This window comes from Fusarium redolens (genome assembly GCF_020744475.1).
Source record: "Fusarium redolens strain MPI-CAGE-AT-0023 chromosome Unknown BKA55scaffold_1, whole genome shotgun sequence".
NCBI lineage: Eukaryota > Fungi > Ascomycota > Sordariomycetes > Hypocreales > Nectriaceae > Fusarium > Fusarium redolens.
Genome location: NW_025763664.1, coordinates 3,225,613 through 3,240,740, shown reverse-complemented (window position 1 = coordinate 3,240,740; position 15,128 = coordinate 3,225,613). Strand labels below are relative to the sequence as shown.

The window sequence follows — 15,128 nt, the reverse complement described above, 5'->3', positions numbered from 1 at the left end:
AAATAGCTTCAGGAGCTAAACCAAGCTTGAACATACGTATTGCTGGCCTGGTTCGTCCGGCATAGCAATATCATTTGAGCCGCTTAAGACAATATGTTGCATTACAAGATGCATTGTAGGAAGCAAACTGAACAAACCGCCTAAACCATAGAATAATCCGTACATCGCGTGCCCTTGGACAGTATACGCGTCTTGATCATCGTCTTATGCTGATCTTCTCTCCTGCACTGGCAACCGTAATGCTCGCCTTTCAAACTCTCCTGCACTGGTAACCGTAATGCTCATCTTTCAAATAAAATGCAATTCCCAACTCAAATCAATAAATGTCCAGAACGCCAGGTTCCGTGTCGTGCTCTACTCGCCGATTGATAGTATTGTTACAGAGCGATCGCGCCTCGGCGGCTTTCTCGGGTATGGAGGAATCCTTGGAAGCCACAAAAGACGAAGAAAGCCTATGTTTGTCAGTAAGATGCAAGATTGGGTTCGGATTGCGGATGTCCGATCCGTTTGGTCGCGAGGACGTACAACGTAGACGAGGACGGCGATGAAGATGGTGTCTGAAACTGCCTTGCCATCTTCGGGATCATCTACGCCACCAGTGAATTCTTCATGGTTGCTCCGGTAGAGACCTGCGAGAGCGCTGAGGATAATAATGGCGAAAACGGAGAGAACGGTGCTGGAAGTTTCATGTTAGCTTCATCATGATAGAACCAAGGCAGTTGAAGGAATTGGCGAACCAGGACCATGCGTTGAAGGCGCTGACGACGGGCTTCATGATGGGCGTATATGGAAAGAGCTCAATTATGAATGGCCAATCGATGTATCGCTGAGAGTGTTATGGTGATGGACTGTTGTTTGCGACGTTGATAGCTATAGCTCCGTCGGTGCTGGTGGTAATGCGTCAATGTGTCGCCGTTTAGCTCCTTTCCTGCCTCAGCAACAAGGCTGGAGAATGAGCCACATGCACCGCCACATCTTGGATGCGCCACTATATCACCATAAACCCATACTGGTCAACTGGATTTTGACCAGGCACGGACGACTACGCTTTGAAATTTCCGGTGTGATTATCAGGGTAAGATGCATATTTCCGTGTTTATTCTATGTTATTTTTTCCTAATTTGTTCTGATGCTGGCCGCAGTTGAGCAAACAGTGCTAACCATAATCCCCACAAATCAATGTTTAGATGCTGGCTTACACGGATGGTCTAGGATGTGAACCTAGTGAAATCCGAAAGAATAGTTGATCTTCCCCAACACGGAATTCGGGATCAGAGCAGCGTAACGTTGAAATCAAGATATTATCTTGGCTGACAAGAGGCAACCATAATCATGGCGTGCAGTTTGAATATTCTGAAACCCGACACACAACTGAATACCAATAAGGTGTGTGAGTTAGCCATGTGGCCACTAAAACTGCGTAACTGTTTCTTTGTTGTTCTTGATCACGGAGGTTAACTGAACTTTCTCGTCGCATTATACCAGGATACTGAATGGTGAATACATTGGAGCTTATTAAAACTGCTAAGCTTCTGACTGGAATGGCAGAAATGTATTGGTGTCTTAAGCGACCTTGGCATTCGAGCTCTGTGCTTCACGTTCCAATAGCTCCAGGAACACCTCTGCCCAGAGCTCAACACGAAACGAAACGAAACGAAACGAAATATGCAAGCGCCATGTTTATGATCGCCAAAGTGATAGTCAAGATATGGTTACCACGGAGGGTTCCATTCCGTCAGATGACGGCCTTATCAGAGACTTTAGATTATTGGCCCTAATGAAGTAATACCAAGGCTCGGAAGTTGAGAGCATCTCATTAAAAGGAAATTTGTGATGCCATCATTCGCACACGGTTTGGCTTGTTGTGCAACAGCGGCACAAACAGCAAGATCTCAAGCCAAGACTTAGTAAATGGATGTTGCTTAGACGCCGTGTGAGGTTACGCAACCCTCCCTTGTTGCTTGTTGGCTGTCTGTCGCCTGTCAGTGATGCACCACCCCCAGCACGGTCCTAGCAAACATGGGGTTCCGTGTGCCGAAGAGCCTTCAAAGGGCTTAAGTTGTCCATTGATGCCCCATGCTGTGCTTGGCCGTCATAGCCGTTGAATCAAAAGGTGAACAAACGCATGGCGCCGTGTCCTTTGAAACAAGCAAAGCCTAAGCCACGTCGCTCGTGAATACGGGTTGTCCCCTGTAAGCACCAATCGTTGGACAGATATCTCGGCAGAGGGAGACTATTGCTTGCTGCAGGACCTAGAATGGATCGTCTTCCCCCCGCGCTATTTGCTAGGCAATTCATTCGCTGGGAGGTGAAGAGCCTCTTTTTGATGCACAAATTCATACTGGGCTTTGCCCAACACGGATTGGGGACTTTAGCATTTCCTCGTTTATGCGGCTTGGACTGACAACTGCTTACATTTTGACCAATCCATGTTGATTTATCCTCTAGGATTATCACCTAGTGATGACGCTCTTGGCAAGCTTCAGCGCCCACGCTATATATAGCTCCGGCTGCCACTGCCACTGTCATTGTCACTGCCGTTCATCATCTCATCTCAACCTAAGATCCTTTGATTCACTTTTGAGCCAATCTCAGCACCTGAATAAACCTGTCGGGCCCTAGTGGTCATTTCGCTCGCTCGTATTCATTTAATATCGAGATCCTACTTCGCCTCGACGGTCTTTAAGTTGCACCTGCTTGCCTTACACACAGCCTACATATATTGCACAGCTTTACCATCTCACTCAAAATGCGCACTCAAGCTATCGTGACCGTCCTGTTCTCGGCTCTTGCAGGACAGGTTATTGCCCAGGATGACTCTCACGATGCGCCCCGAGTCAACGACAACCCTCCTGGTGTCAAATACAAGGCTACCCTTCCTAAGGAGCCTTTCTTCAAAGATGCCGCAATCGACGGCAATGTCAAGGGGTTCATCCAGGCTGAAGCTCCAAGCGATGGACACGGCGTTCAGTTCAAGGTCCAGTTCAGCAACCTTCCCAAGGAGGGAGGTCCCTTCAGTAATTGCTCAAGTATCACTCAACCAGACTATATCTGACTTTGCTATAGCATACCACATCCACGTTGAACCTGTCCCTGAGAACGGCAACTGTACCGCGACTCTCGCCCATCTCGACCCTTTTGCTCGTGGCGAGGAGCCTCCCTGTGACCCTGAGAAACCTGCATCTTGCCAGGTCGGAGACAACAGTGGAAAGCATGGAAAGATCACCAGCGACCCCTTCACGGCCGACTACATCGACTACTACGCCTCGACCAAGGAAGGGATCGGCGCCTACTTTGGCAACCGGTCCTTTGTTCTTCATTACGCCAACAAGACCCGTCTGACATGCGCCAACTTTGTTAACTTGAACCCGGGCGTTATCGGGTCGAATTTCACTGCCCCAGCTTACCTCCCTACTCCGACTGAGACTGTCAACCCTGAGACGAACACTCCTACTCCATCCGGCACAGGCACTGGTGGCAAGCCTATTTCTACTGAGACTAGCGTTGTTAGTCCCAACGGTGCCTCGTCTGCCACGCTCCCGATCAACCTTGCTTTGGCCGGTGTCTTTGTTCTCGTTCTTGCGATGTGATGGGAGTGAATGATGAAACTGGGTTTGATGCTGCGAGGGGCGATTTCAGTTCGTTGATTGTACATTAAAAATTCATGTATGGAGGCAGATTGCTGTTCCCACTAACAAAGCTTGCTTGATACAAGCTGCAGGGTGTTCTAGTCTGTTGACAAGCAGACATAATGAAGAAAAAAAACCTATTTGAAACCTTGACTTTACGGCTGTGGCGCATGTTGAAGTGAAAATGAATGCAAATCGGCGGTTAGAGGTCACAGGTTGGCGGCCAGTATTGTACGGCGCAGACGGGTTGTGCTGGCCATCACTGGCCTATTGAAATACAAATCTTATGTCAGTTGATGAATATCAGGGTACGTATAAGAATGCTGATCTATCACTTAAATGGAAATCTCGGAAGCTTTTATTTTATCACCTTAAGTAGTTTATAGGAACCTTTGTAAAAACTCCTTGATTAGATTCAAGCTGCTTAACTGCTATCAGATTCCATGTGAGAAGCTCACAAAATCGCGAGGAACTATAGTTGTATCTGTCAACCAAAGTTAATTTATACGCTCAGGGCTTTCAGAAATCGAAGACAAAACACTTTTCAAAGGAAGGAGATGGTCAGTGAAGCATTAAGATTCATTTTAAGCGCTGTTTCTTGTTTCTTCATGAAGCAGCGGTATCAGTCGATTGCTGTAGAAGATTCCGGATTCTATTACACCCCTGCTCGCATGAAGGCCGGGATTGCGTGCAATGTTTGGAAAGGATGCCGAGCAACCATCGATCTACTGCATCTATTTTAGTGCACTTCTGCCCCCAAATCATTGTTGTCGAGGCCCGGCCCTAGCGCACGTAAGAATCACTAGAGCTGACCAGCCAAGCCTAAGGATTTTAGCTGCATCCATCTCTTCTTTCAGCTGGAACTCAGGCTGCTCAGCTCAACAACATGAAAAGCATCGGTCAACGTTCAACGTTCAAGGTTCTAAGCCTTTGAGCAATCAAGCAGCTCTTGGCCAAAGTCTCTTCAAATCCTTGTTACCGCAATAAGCATTGCTTCCTTGATTTGGCCTTGAGTAGCTGACTAGCGTTCACTTCGGGAATGTTCTATCACATGGAAAGAGGAAAAGAGATAAAAAAGAGAAACGACCCTAGCTTGGACGTGCAGATGCAGGTGCAGGCCAAGCCGAGGAACCGGGCTGATCAGATCAGAGTTGTGTCATATATCGATTCTGGTTGGTGAGCGGTTGCGAACAAGGTGGTGATTTATCCCCGGATATCCCTTGACCATAGTTCCTTGCTTGCAAAGTCAATTAAAGTACATGTTGCCCGATCTCGATGGTTCTTATCGTTGAAGATTCGTTTTTCTTCCGAGACTGTCTCAGCGTCCATTAATACTCAGGGAAGTCTCTATCTCCCTTCCCAAACACAGCTGCTTGTCAATCAACTGCCTCCATGTCCCCCTCAGTCATGGTACGTCAGCTTTGTAATCCAGAGCCACCAATCTGTCTATCTTGAAATGAGACTGATTACATGCTCAGGCAGACACAACTACAGCGCTCGAACAGCGTTCAGAGCGAGATATACGTTCTCCAGACATGGAATACAACTCATCGGTTGAAGATTTTCGAGAATACGAGTATCCCAACATGGCACAAGGTGTGCCAGTCTTACTCCTTCGTTCTTCATCCTCAGATCCGCTGACGCTTGCTTACAGGGGCTTATCTTGATCATGGAGGAGCTACCATATATGCGCGATCACTTATAACCGGCTTCTCCCAAGCAATGATTGGTAACCTTTGGGGTAATCCACACTCAGAGAATCTCCCGGCAAAGTTGTCGGGTGATATGGTTGATAATATCCGTGCAAAAGCCCTTAATTTTCTTGGTGCTGATCCAAAGTATTTCGACCTCGTCTTCGTCGCCAATGCTACGGCTGCTATCAAGCTCGTTGCTGACGCGTTCCGGGACATTGGAGAGAAGACCCCTACCAAGGGTTTCTGGTATGGATGTCATAAAGAAGCCCACACCAGCATTATTGGGGTTCGTGCACTCACGTCAGGGGACTATCATTGCTTTGAAGATGATGAGAGTGTTGAAGAATGGATCTCACGGCCTTTCAGCTGCCAGTCCCGAAAAGGAAAATCGACCAGTCTGGGCTTGTTCGCATATCCAGGCCAGTCGAATCTTAGTGGACGCCGGTTACCACAGGGCTGGTCGAGAAGAATACGGCAACACCCTCAGCTTCGAAATGTCTATACCCTTTTCGATGCTGCGGCTCTCGCCATGACTAGCTCCCTCAGCTCCCTGTTCCACGATCCAATGAATGCACCCGACTTTACTTGCCTTTCGTTTTACAAGATATTTGGCTTCCCTGATTTGGGAGCATTGGTTGTTCGGCGGGCGTCTGGACATATACTGAACTTGAGGAGATACTTTGGTGGAGGAACAATTGCTCAGTTATCCCCCTCAAAAGACACCCGGGTTATGAAGAAAGTCCCCGGGTTGGGGGATCTGCACAAGATATGGGATATCCATGAAGGTGTCGAGGATGGCACACTGCCATTTCACAGTATCTTGGCGCTTGGGGTGGCCATCGATACACACCTTAGGCTTTATGGCTCAATGGTGAGTTGTCATGACACTTTAAAATTAAGATTAACTGACCGTTGATCGCAGGATGTGATATCTCGTCATTGCTGTTACCTCGCTCGCTACTTATATGAACGTCTTGTGGATCTGAAGCACCGAAACGGGTCTCCATTGATCGAGCTATATGTCGATAGTCCATTCATGTATGGCGATCCTTCACTCCAGGGACCAACTTTTGCCTTCAACATTATGAGAGAGGATGGTTCATATATCCCCTGGACGGAGGTAGAGAGGCTTGCCAATAGCGCCGGAGTATACATACGAGCAGGAGGTAAGGACATCATCTGGATACATGTTAACTCTGCTGACGACTGCGCTTCAGGCGTTTGCTGTCCTGGTGGTGTCGCTAAAGCCTTGGATTATGAGGACTGGGAATGGGACAGAATCTTCTCAAGCGGACACGCCTGTGGTTCGAGTGAGATGGCAGTCATACATAATAAGCCAACAGGGTATGTTTCATCACAATCAACAAATTCATCAACTGACGGAGTAGTATCGTTCGCGCAAGTCTCGGTCCCATGACGACGAAGCGAGATATACAGGCCTTGATATCATTTCTTTGCAACGAGTTCATCACAAAAAGCGCACCAATACCACGATTGCTTGGGACAGCAAAGGATTTACCGCTACGGGAGAAGTTCCCCTATCTAACATCCGAAAAGGAGTTCAATGAGCGCGACCTTGTTTATGAGCAATGACACATATTTTAGAGGAGCTTGATGTTTATTTGAATTTATATGAGGAGGGGACCGAAGAGCTCGGTGTGCATCATGGGCGCTTTGTATGAAACTGGGGTGATATTTGTATCTTTGTGTATCCGTGGATCGCAACATAAGCCGTTGGGGATAGGTCTCATGTATGGGAATATCCGCAGTCATTTACACATTAATTTCACATCCTAATCTACTTAAGTTAATGCTTTTTTATTTCCCTTAGAGGGAGAAAGAGAAAAAAAAAAAGGTATCTCGGGTCACGCCAAGTCAATTATCCAACAGTAGAAGAATTGCAGAGGTTCCATTTATTATAGGTGCTTCAGACTTTGTCTTCATCTTCTCGCCAGGGACAGTGTATTCGCGGAACTAAGAGCTTTTATATGAAAAGATGATCAGAGAAGACCTAAAAGATATCTCAGCATGACCTTCCGTGACAGAGAGAGCCCAAGGATGACATTTAAAGATTGGCAAACTTATAAATGATCTTAGATCAATAGGTATTTCCAATTTGTTCCATTATGAACACCTTAGGAAAGGTAGCTTTCATTCCTGGTTGCGGCTGGTTACCCTTCGCTTATTGTTGAAAGGCGCCTTCCTCAGCAACTTCGCAGCTCTATGCCTTCACGTGATTTACATCATATCTAAACCACCTTACTTTACTACAGAGAAAAGACGACGATTGCCTGCGTTCGAGCACATCATCAGTCCGACGATTTTATTGTTTTTGGGCCACAAAATCCTTAAGAGCTTTCTCCCTCCCAGCCAACATCAATATAGTCGGAATTTCTTAGCTTTTCATCTCGTCCCTCATGCAATCGTCGCAACTAGATTCTTTACACTTACCCCACGTCTTCGATACCAGAATACACCCTTGATCGATCTACGCATTGCGGTCTGCGATCAAGCCGGTTCGGAGATCTCGAGGTTGTATACCAGCGCACAAAGCATCTGTTCGCACTTTTCGCCCACGCCGCTATTTCAGTAATAAAAATGGCAAAGAAAAAAAGCAATCAGACTTCTAGTGGTGAGGGGCAGAATGCGACCCTTGACAACGCTTCGCAAACGCATCCACAAACCTCAAATGCTACGGATACAAATGGAGGGAGTCAAAAGAAGAAACCCAAGACGTCTAAGGAAGGATCTTCTTCTTCGTCTTCGTCTTTCCAGACACTTAGCATTTGTCGGAACAAGTATGTTTGGTTATGCGCCGCTGATTTTCTTGCCAAGTTGCCATTTGCGATCCATTAGATTACGGCGTTAACGCTTTACCTTAGGCATTGGCGATATATATCTTCTTTCCACGGTCCTTGGCTCCAAATGCCTATCGAGATTCTCGAAACAATTGCCAACGTCAACTACAATACCCCTCGGCCGTGCCCTATTGACCCTGCCGTCCTCTATGACCTACTGAAGATTCGCCGTCTCGTTGACGAAGCCACCAATCTCGCCGTGAGAGCTGCTAGTGATATTGCCTCACCTGTGTTGACCAACGTGCATGGTGGGCTACCCGGCGCATCTTCGATGTCTGTATTGGGAATGACAGGACCAGGACATGGGACAAGATTGAGCCGCGAGCGCAAGTTTCGAATGAGGGAGCAGGCAAGCCAGAAGCTTAGCCGCGCATACCATCTAGACGAAATTGCTTGCAGCGTTGCAACAATGCAGGGTGCGTCTCCAATAGATGAGATTGGGGCGTTGGTGCTGTTGCGTAACCCACAGGATCCAGATGCCAAATATGTACATTTCTTTCATGAGAAAATACCCTCCCGCCAGTTGGCAGAGTCTACTAGTCTGCAACCCTTGACAGACATCATATCCGAGAAGCCCAACGAGGGCGAAGCTCTCCGAACGCGTGCAATCGTCAAAACTTTTAAGGAGGATTTCGAAGGTGCGGCTCATGACTTGACCGTCGCTCTCACAGTGTGTCGAATACATCAACAGCCCCATCGACCCAGTGGGGACGAACTCGAGTCGCAGCATTCACATCGAGGCAGAAGATGGCGTCAGGAAATTATCCCATCTGAGAAAGATCAACCGAGTAGTTTAGAATGTCAGTTGTTATTCCTTCGTGGCGCGGCGTATCTATCGCTGGCATGTCAGTATATCGAAGATGGCATCCCAACAACTCAGAGCCAGAATGGGCATGCCGAAACGCACAGCCCAGACGAGGCCTTTGATCCAGAAGTCAGTGGCTGCAAGCCGCCAGAGATTGAAGAAAAGTCTCTTCATAAACAGACCGAAGCGCGAAAGCTTGTCAAGAAATATGCAAAGTGGGCGCTTCGAGACCTCCTCACCTTTATGTCACATTTCGAGTACGCGCCCAATCTACCATCCTCCATCGCAAAGGACTTTAATGACCGGGTTAATAACTCCGCAAAAGGCGCTCGCCATCCTCGGCCTTCTGAGGCTACATACTCTCTCGAGCCACATACCACTTACACCATCTCCGAACTCTTCGCCGCCGTCCCTCCTTCAGACCTCCCTCCCTATCCTAATCAAGAGGTAACAAACTCCAATGGCAAAACTCAGCCATCCATTATGCCGCAGACATGCGAATGGTCGACGTACCACCCCCTTATGGCCGACGCCCTCCACTCCCTCCTCCTTTGTCACTGTCTCGCCCAAACCTCGGCCAAGGAGCTTCAACGCCACACCTACATGGCGGCAAGACTGATCCGTCTCGCCGATGGCTATCCGGTCTTCCAACCTAGTCGCTCCCCTGCTCGGTCTGACTGGGTTGAAATTCTCCGCCGCGCCGACGACAACTGGCTACAGCTCAGCGCCTCGTGGGAGACCTTATGCATACCTGCGCCCCTCCCGTTCTTATACGATACCCTCCCCCAGGATATCTCGAAGATGCACATCGGCGCTTCTCGTAAGGAAGCTGCCGCCGCCGCCGCATCTCTAATCAATGGTGGATCTGATAACACTAGACCAGCCGTACTGAGTCCGGCAGACAAGCGTCGACAGCGCAAGCGGGAACATGACCAGCGAGTCTGCGAAGCCCTTAACGATGAACGAGTCTGTGATGAGGTCACCTTCCGCGCATCCATTGAGGCCAGAGAGAAGCGCGATGAGAAACAACGTGCTGCAACTGCCGCTGCTGCCAATGGTTCATCATCCAATGCCACATCTACTAACAATTCAGGTCTCAAGGGATGGTCTGACGACGATAGCAAGGACTATCCCGTTTGCACTGTGAGGGCTAGTCTTATCGCACAGTGGGTGCAGGAAGCACCCATCGTCACAGGTACCACGCGACGCAAGAAGCGTACTAAGAAGGCTGTCAGTAGGACAGACTCACTGGCTGGCCTTCCAGAGAGGCGGAGCCTTGAAGACGGAGAACAAACTATGCCGCCATAACGACTCTTTGCTAACCCCGTATTTATTTGGTTGCCCTTTTGGCCACTCAGTTGGTGTGTCGCCTCCCCCCATGCTGGAACCTTAAATGATGAAGAGTAAGCTTGATATCCGAATGATGACATTTCGTGGACTTCACTGCGTGATCTCGGGACGGAACTTGTCATGACAAAAGAGTCTCATATAGTATAGAACAAGACTTGGAACAAGAGCAGGTCTATAATTCAGCGTCCTTCCGCAGACAATGTCTAATGCTTTATAACCAAGAAACGCCGCCCATGCTTACATATCCTGTGAAACCAATCCGTTACCTGAATTCATTTCATCCTATCTTGTGTTTAGCAATAATCTTAATACCACCTGTTGTTAGACATATTTCCCCCGTTGAGGAATGCGTCAATGTCTCCCATACCCTCAGTCTCGAGCACATTCATCAACTCAAGCTGCTGAGACTGTGTAAGGCTACCTTGCCGAGCAAAACCATAGTCAAACTGAGGAGGGGCATTCCCTCCTTGAATATTCTGTAGCCCAAGACCAGAGCCTGGCATATCGCCATAGTTCCCGGGATTAGCCATAGAATCGTTGAAAAAGCTGTTGCTCATGTTGTTAAAGGCGTACGGGGAAATAAATGGTGCAGGAGGCGAGAACCAATCGCCAATGCCGCTTGGAGTTGGCAGAGGCCTTTGGGTAGGTGCAGCCTGTGGATTTTGGGGTACAACAAACGTGGGCCCACGGTGAGATGGTTCAATCTTAATAGGGGGGGACATATTTGTCTGCACGGGCACCAGGGGAACTCCAGCTGGCGAGGCATGCTGCATGATTGGTGTAGGATGGGCTGTCATGGTGTTTGAGGGCGATAAAGTATTACTAGGTGTTGGTGTTGCCATGTTGCCGGTCGGGATGCTGTCAGGAGGAGTTGGCAATTGCTCGGACATGTGATCCGGAGGCGATGTCATATGTTGCTCAGGGGTTGTGGTAGCTGGCGGTGTTGGGTCATCTATCATGGTCTCGCTGGGTTGCATAAAGTCGGGTGGGAAGTACGAGAATCTTCGCCCCGTAGGTTCATTGCTCGCAGGGTTGAAGAAGATGGAGTTAGACCTGAAGCTCGGCTGAGGTGGAGGAAAGTTGGGATCGAAGGCGTAAGCATTCATGGCCTCTGGTGGTGAGTTGAAGACGTGGTTGAACTGGGGTGGGTTCTGATAAGGGGCTTGAGCTTGTTGAAGGTTCTGGAAGGCTTCGGGCGAGTTAGGGTCCGCGAAGGAAGGGGGCGTGGTGAAGAAGCCGGCTGTCTGTCCCGTCATAGGGCGTTCATCATAGCCCTGTAAACAAGCTTTCGAGAAGATGGAGTAAAGTTGCGAGGCGGATGCAGTTCCGGGCCATCTTTCTGTACAACGATCCAAAACCTCCATGGAAGTCTGAACGAGGTTTTCAACTTCGTGGCGGGGATGCGCTTGACGCACCTCTGGATACGAAACAGTCCATAAGAGTGTGTTAAGCGACATGTTCACGGTCAGAAGGAAAACCCATGTGAGATCTGCGCCACTTCCCATCTGCTTAGCATTGAGCTGGATGATATACGCTGCGCTCTCGTAACAAATCGCAGCGGCGCGAGGTGATGGCTTTGGAATCTGCGGAGAAGGTCTATACATGAATATCCTCATCTGATGATATCTGCCGGTGAACCTATCGAATCGCATTAGATATAGACAGCAAATTTTACGGAGGGGGCATACCAAGGCTTGCACCAATCAGGGCTTGTAGGTGATGCATCTAGCCATTCTTTGTTCATCTTCTCAATTCTTGCAAACCAAGGGTGTGAGTCGTTCTTTGGTTCTTCCTTCTTCTTCTCATACAAAGCTCTTCGGATCTCGGCTTGGCACATTCTCATCCTGTAGAAATGAATAGCAACAAGTTTCCGTTCACTGGGAGGGCCAGGCTGGATGCCCTGGTCAGTGATATTGTCGTCGTCAACTGCTGCGAAGAATTCGACGTCCAGTCGGTCGTCGCCTGTTGCAAAATTGTTGGGCCTGCCCATACTGTGCGCCAAGCCATATTCCATCGCGGCCACAGTCCAGATAATTCGCCTCCTCATATCGATTGTTTTAGCATCCAAGTTATACCCTGTAGAAATAGTCTTCTCGCTGGCTAGTCCTTCCTGCTGGCATATTCTAGCTGCCAGACCGATCACATAGTAGATCGGTGTCCTTGTAGGGGTGAGAAGCGAATATTCTCCAAGAAGAACGAGACATTGCAATGTCTTGAGATCCTTGGGGCGGACGACATCTTCGAATAATTGCATTGCTGCCAAGTAGTAGCTGTCCGCCAAACCAGCATATTGCGTGTCAAGCTTTTGTAAGCTGATGGCTACAAGCATTCTGACAATGAAAAGTCGATATGGATCAGAATCGCCATTGTAGACCGCATCTAAATCCTGCAGAAGATCCTTTTCGTGCAGAACCGGCCAGAAGAGTTGAGCTTCTATAAGTTAGCATTCCCAATGGAGTAGTACAAAATAGAATTGAGGTTCACCTTTCTGGTTAAAGATCTCCAGTAACTTATCTGCAACAGCTCTGGTGGGCAAACTTTCGGCTGGATGTTGGCTAATCATAGGATAACTCTTTCTCCTTGCCGAAGGCCCCGTCATTTGTATAGACTGCATACGAGCTTGTCTGGCGCGGACACTGGGGATGAGATCGGAGATGCGTTTGGAATCCGTGTATCGTTTCGCTTGCTCCATAAGAAGACGTGTCATTGCGATACCGCTACTGGGTCCTAGGTATCGAGGGGTCTCATCGCCACCATTCAGACGTACCATTCCGCCCGGCCGTACCATGTCTTCGTTACTCTTAGGATACTCATTTTCGTCGTCGGTATATTGGCTGAGCTCCGCCTCAAGTTGCCTGACTTTGTCCTGTAGCCTAATAACATAATGCCTGTTGATCTTGCGACCTTTGGCTGCATCAAGGTATTCGCAGGTCGATCCGGATCTCTCACATGGCAAGCAGCGGGGTAAAGTTGGATCGCAGCGGGTTTTCCTCTATGCAGGAGTATATTAGCATGTGGCTCAGATATCGAGTTGCAACAAGAGGGTCGGGTCGGTACCTGTCGACAACGGCAACAAGCTGTCAGAGTGTGGGCAATGCGGTGACCCGAGCCGTCGCCATCCGAAGTTTCGTCGGTCTGCTGTACAGGTTTCCTAAAAGCCGGCGGAGGTGGCGGCTGCTGCTGGAACTGGACCATATGATGTTGAGGGTGACCCATGAAGACGGGATTCTGGCGGGGAGCGACTTGGCCGAAGCCTTGTCGGAAGATGTCTGCCGGGTCCATTGGATGTATCGGCGCAATCGCCTATAAGGTAGGTTGAACTTGATCGCGCGCAGGCATCCGATGCCGAGATTATCGATATCGAGAGGCCGATGCGCTGAGATGCACGGTTACGCACACGAGGAATGGAGATGAAGCAAGCAGGGCACAGGGACGGGCCGGGGCCTTGAAAGTGACCAAAACGATGACGATAGAGTATAGCTCCAGGACCAGAGCAGGCGTTTATGGACAATCCGTGATGGTAAGAGATATATACGCTGATGGCAGCATCACCGCTGGTTGACTGAATAATATCGGTCAGACGATTGTGTTGTAGGGAGTATTTGGTGAAGGACACAGGCAAGGTGATTGTGTATGGATGGTATGAACGCCAAAAAGCAGGTCATTTCCAGTTCGACGACGCCCGGGCGGAAAGGAGGGGCAAGGCAACAGGTCGTGGGCAGGTTAGTAGCTGTTGATTGGCTGTTTGACTCTTGCTATGCCCAAGCGTCCAGGGCAAACGAGGTCGCAATAGCGGGGAAACTGTTCAAAGTCGATGCTCGCTAACGAGACCCTGAGAAATTTGAAGCTTCCACTGGAGTTGAAAGCGGCACAAAAGGCTAGGCAGGTCAGGTATGGATGTCAACGCATCACCAGTACCTTGGTAAGTTGACCTAGAGGATTAGGGACTTGGGTGGAAATTAAGAGAGAATGGATCTTGACATTAATCTGTCGCTGGTCTAGACCACAATTTATTTGCTTGAATCCGCTAAAAGGATAAGGTTTGCAGGTTTCGTGATGAGTACCAGAAGTCACGGGCTGTTTAACTCGGCGCAACATATTGGCTGAGTGATGAATGTTTCAACATTCATGAAAGGTTGGTTTCATTCAGGAAACCCGCCCCAGACAAGTTGGACGAAAATTAGCTTTACCTCGACAGGACTAGTCTTAGCTTCTTTTAGTGCAGATCCTTGAATGACGGGTGCTGAAATGTGCTGAAATGTATTGTTCGGTCAGCCCGCTCTGGGACCCTTCAACGTTGATTCCAGGACATGCATCTCACGTGGATCATGTGGCTGAGAAGCTATATACGACATTCGATGGCGTGCGTACGAAGAACGATCGATATGCGATACTCGTGTCAGCAATGACATGTCGCGCAAAGAGGCCAAATATGGTCAGGATGTCCCTCAACAACACGTAAAGGACCTATGTACGATTCCCTATTATAGATTCAGGCATCTGCCGTAATCTGATAGAGCCCACTCCAGCTTTGACCGAACATCGTGTCACATCGTGTTATGGGTTGCGGAACTTGAACTCGATACTCAAGTACCGAGCGGAATTGATGCTCCTCCAGCCGAACATCCAGCCGGGCGAATAGTTATGCATGCATGATTTCTTCTGTTTTCATCTGCCATGGATGTCTTGCTCACAAGACCCGCTAATATTATCCTGACCTTGAAGTCTGTTCAGCCTCCATCAGTTGATAAATAAGCTACAAAACCTTGGCATCCCACGTTCAATGTTTGAT

The 15,128-nt window shown here is 48.7% G+C and overlaps 5 protein-coding genes across 5 annotated transcripts; 3 read left to right on the top strand and 2 right to left on the bottom strand.

Moving 5' to 3' along the window:
- Positions 1–377: 377 nt before the first annotated feature.
- BKA55DRAFT_683089 (uncharacterized protein) lies at positions 378–775 on the bottom strand (the record flags this gene model as incomplete). The annotated part of the gene is made up of 3 exons (XM_046198455.1): positions 378–452; positions 526–676; positions 738–775. 3 exons carry the CDS (start codon positions 773–775, stop codon positions 378–380), a joined length of 264 nt encoding a protein of 87 aa, XP_046056782.1.
- Positions 776–2,400: 1,625 nt separating this feature from the next.
- On the top strand, positions 2,401–4,020 carry BKA55DRAFT_550338 (superoxide dismutase). Its single transcript, XM_046191266.1, has 2 exons — positions 2,401–3,017; positions 3,067–4,020. The coding sequence occupies exons 1-2, from the start codon at positions 2,750–2,752 to the stop codon at positions 3,588–3,590; spliced, it is 792 nt and encodes a 263-aa protein (XP_046056781.1). The 5' UTR covers positions 2,401–2,749; the 3' UTR covers positions 3,591–4,020.
- Positions 4,021–4,871: 851 nt separating this feature from the next.
- Positions 4,872–7,160, top strand: BKA55DRAFT_31118 (pyridoxal phosphate-dependent transferase). The gene is made up of 6 exons (XM_046185634.1): positions 4,872–5,039; positions 5,108–5,225; positions 5,284–6,194; positions 6,246–6,489; positions 6,541–6,667; positions 6,712–7,160. The coding sequence occupies exons 1-6, from the start codon at positions 5,022–5,024 to the stop codon at positions 6,914–6,916; spliced, it is 1,623 nt and encodes a 540-aa protein (XP_046056780.1). The 5' UTR covers positions 4,872–5,021; the 3' UTR covers positions 6,917–7,160.
- Positions 7,161–7,547: 387 nt separating this feature from the next.
- BKA55DRAFT_550331 (uncharacterized protein) lies at positions 7,548–10,469 on the top strand. The gene is made up of 2 exons (XM_046191265.1): positions 7,548–8,121; positions 8,206–10,469. The coding sequence occupies exons 1-2, from the start codon at positions 7,922–7,924 to the stop codon at positions 10,292–10,294; spliced, it is 2,289 nt and encodes a 762-aa protein (XP_046056779.1). The 5' UTR covers positions 7,548–7,921; the 3' UTR covers positions 10,295–10,469.
- Positions 10,470–10,641: 172 nt separating this feature from the next.
- Positions 10,642–13,618, bottom strand: BKA55DRAFT_683085 (fungal-specific transcription factor domain-containing protein; the record flags this gene model as incomplete). The annotated part of the gene is made up of 4 exons (XM_046198454.1): positions 10,642–11,974; positions 12,025–12,766; positions 12,821–13,328; positions 13,394–13,618. The coding sequence occupies 4 exons, from the start codon at positions 13,616–13,618 to the stop codon at positions 10,642–10,644; spliced, it is 2,808 nt and encodes a 935-aa protein (XP_046056778.1).
- Between the last annotated feature and the right edge of the window lie 1,510 nt (positions 13,619–15,128).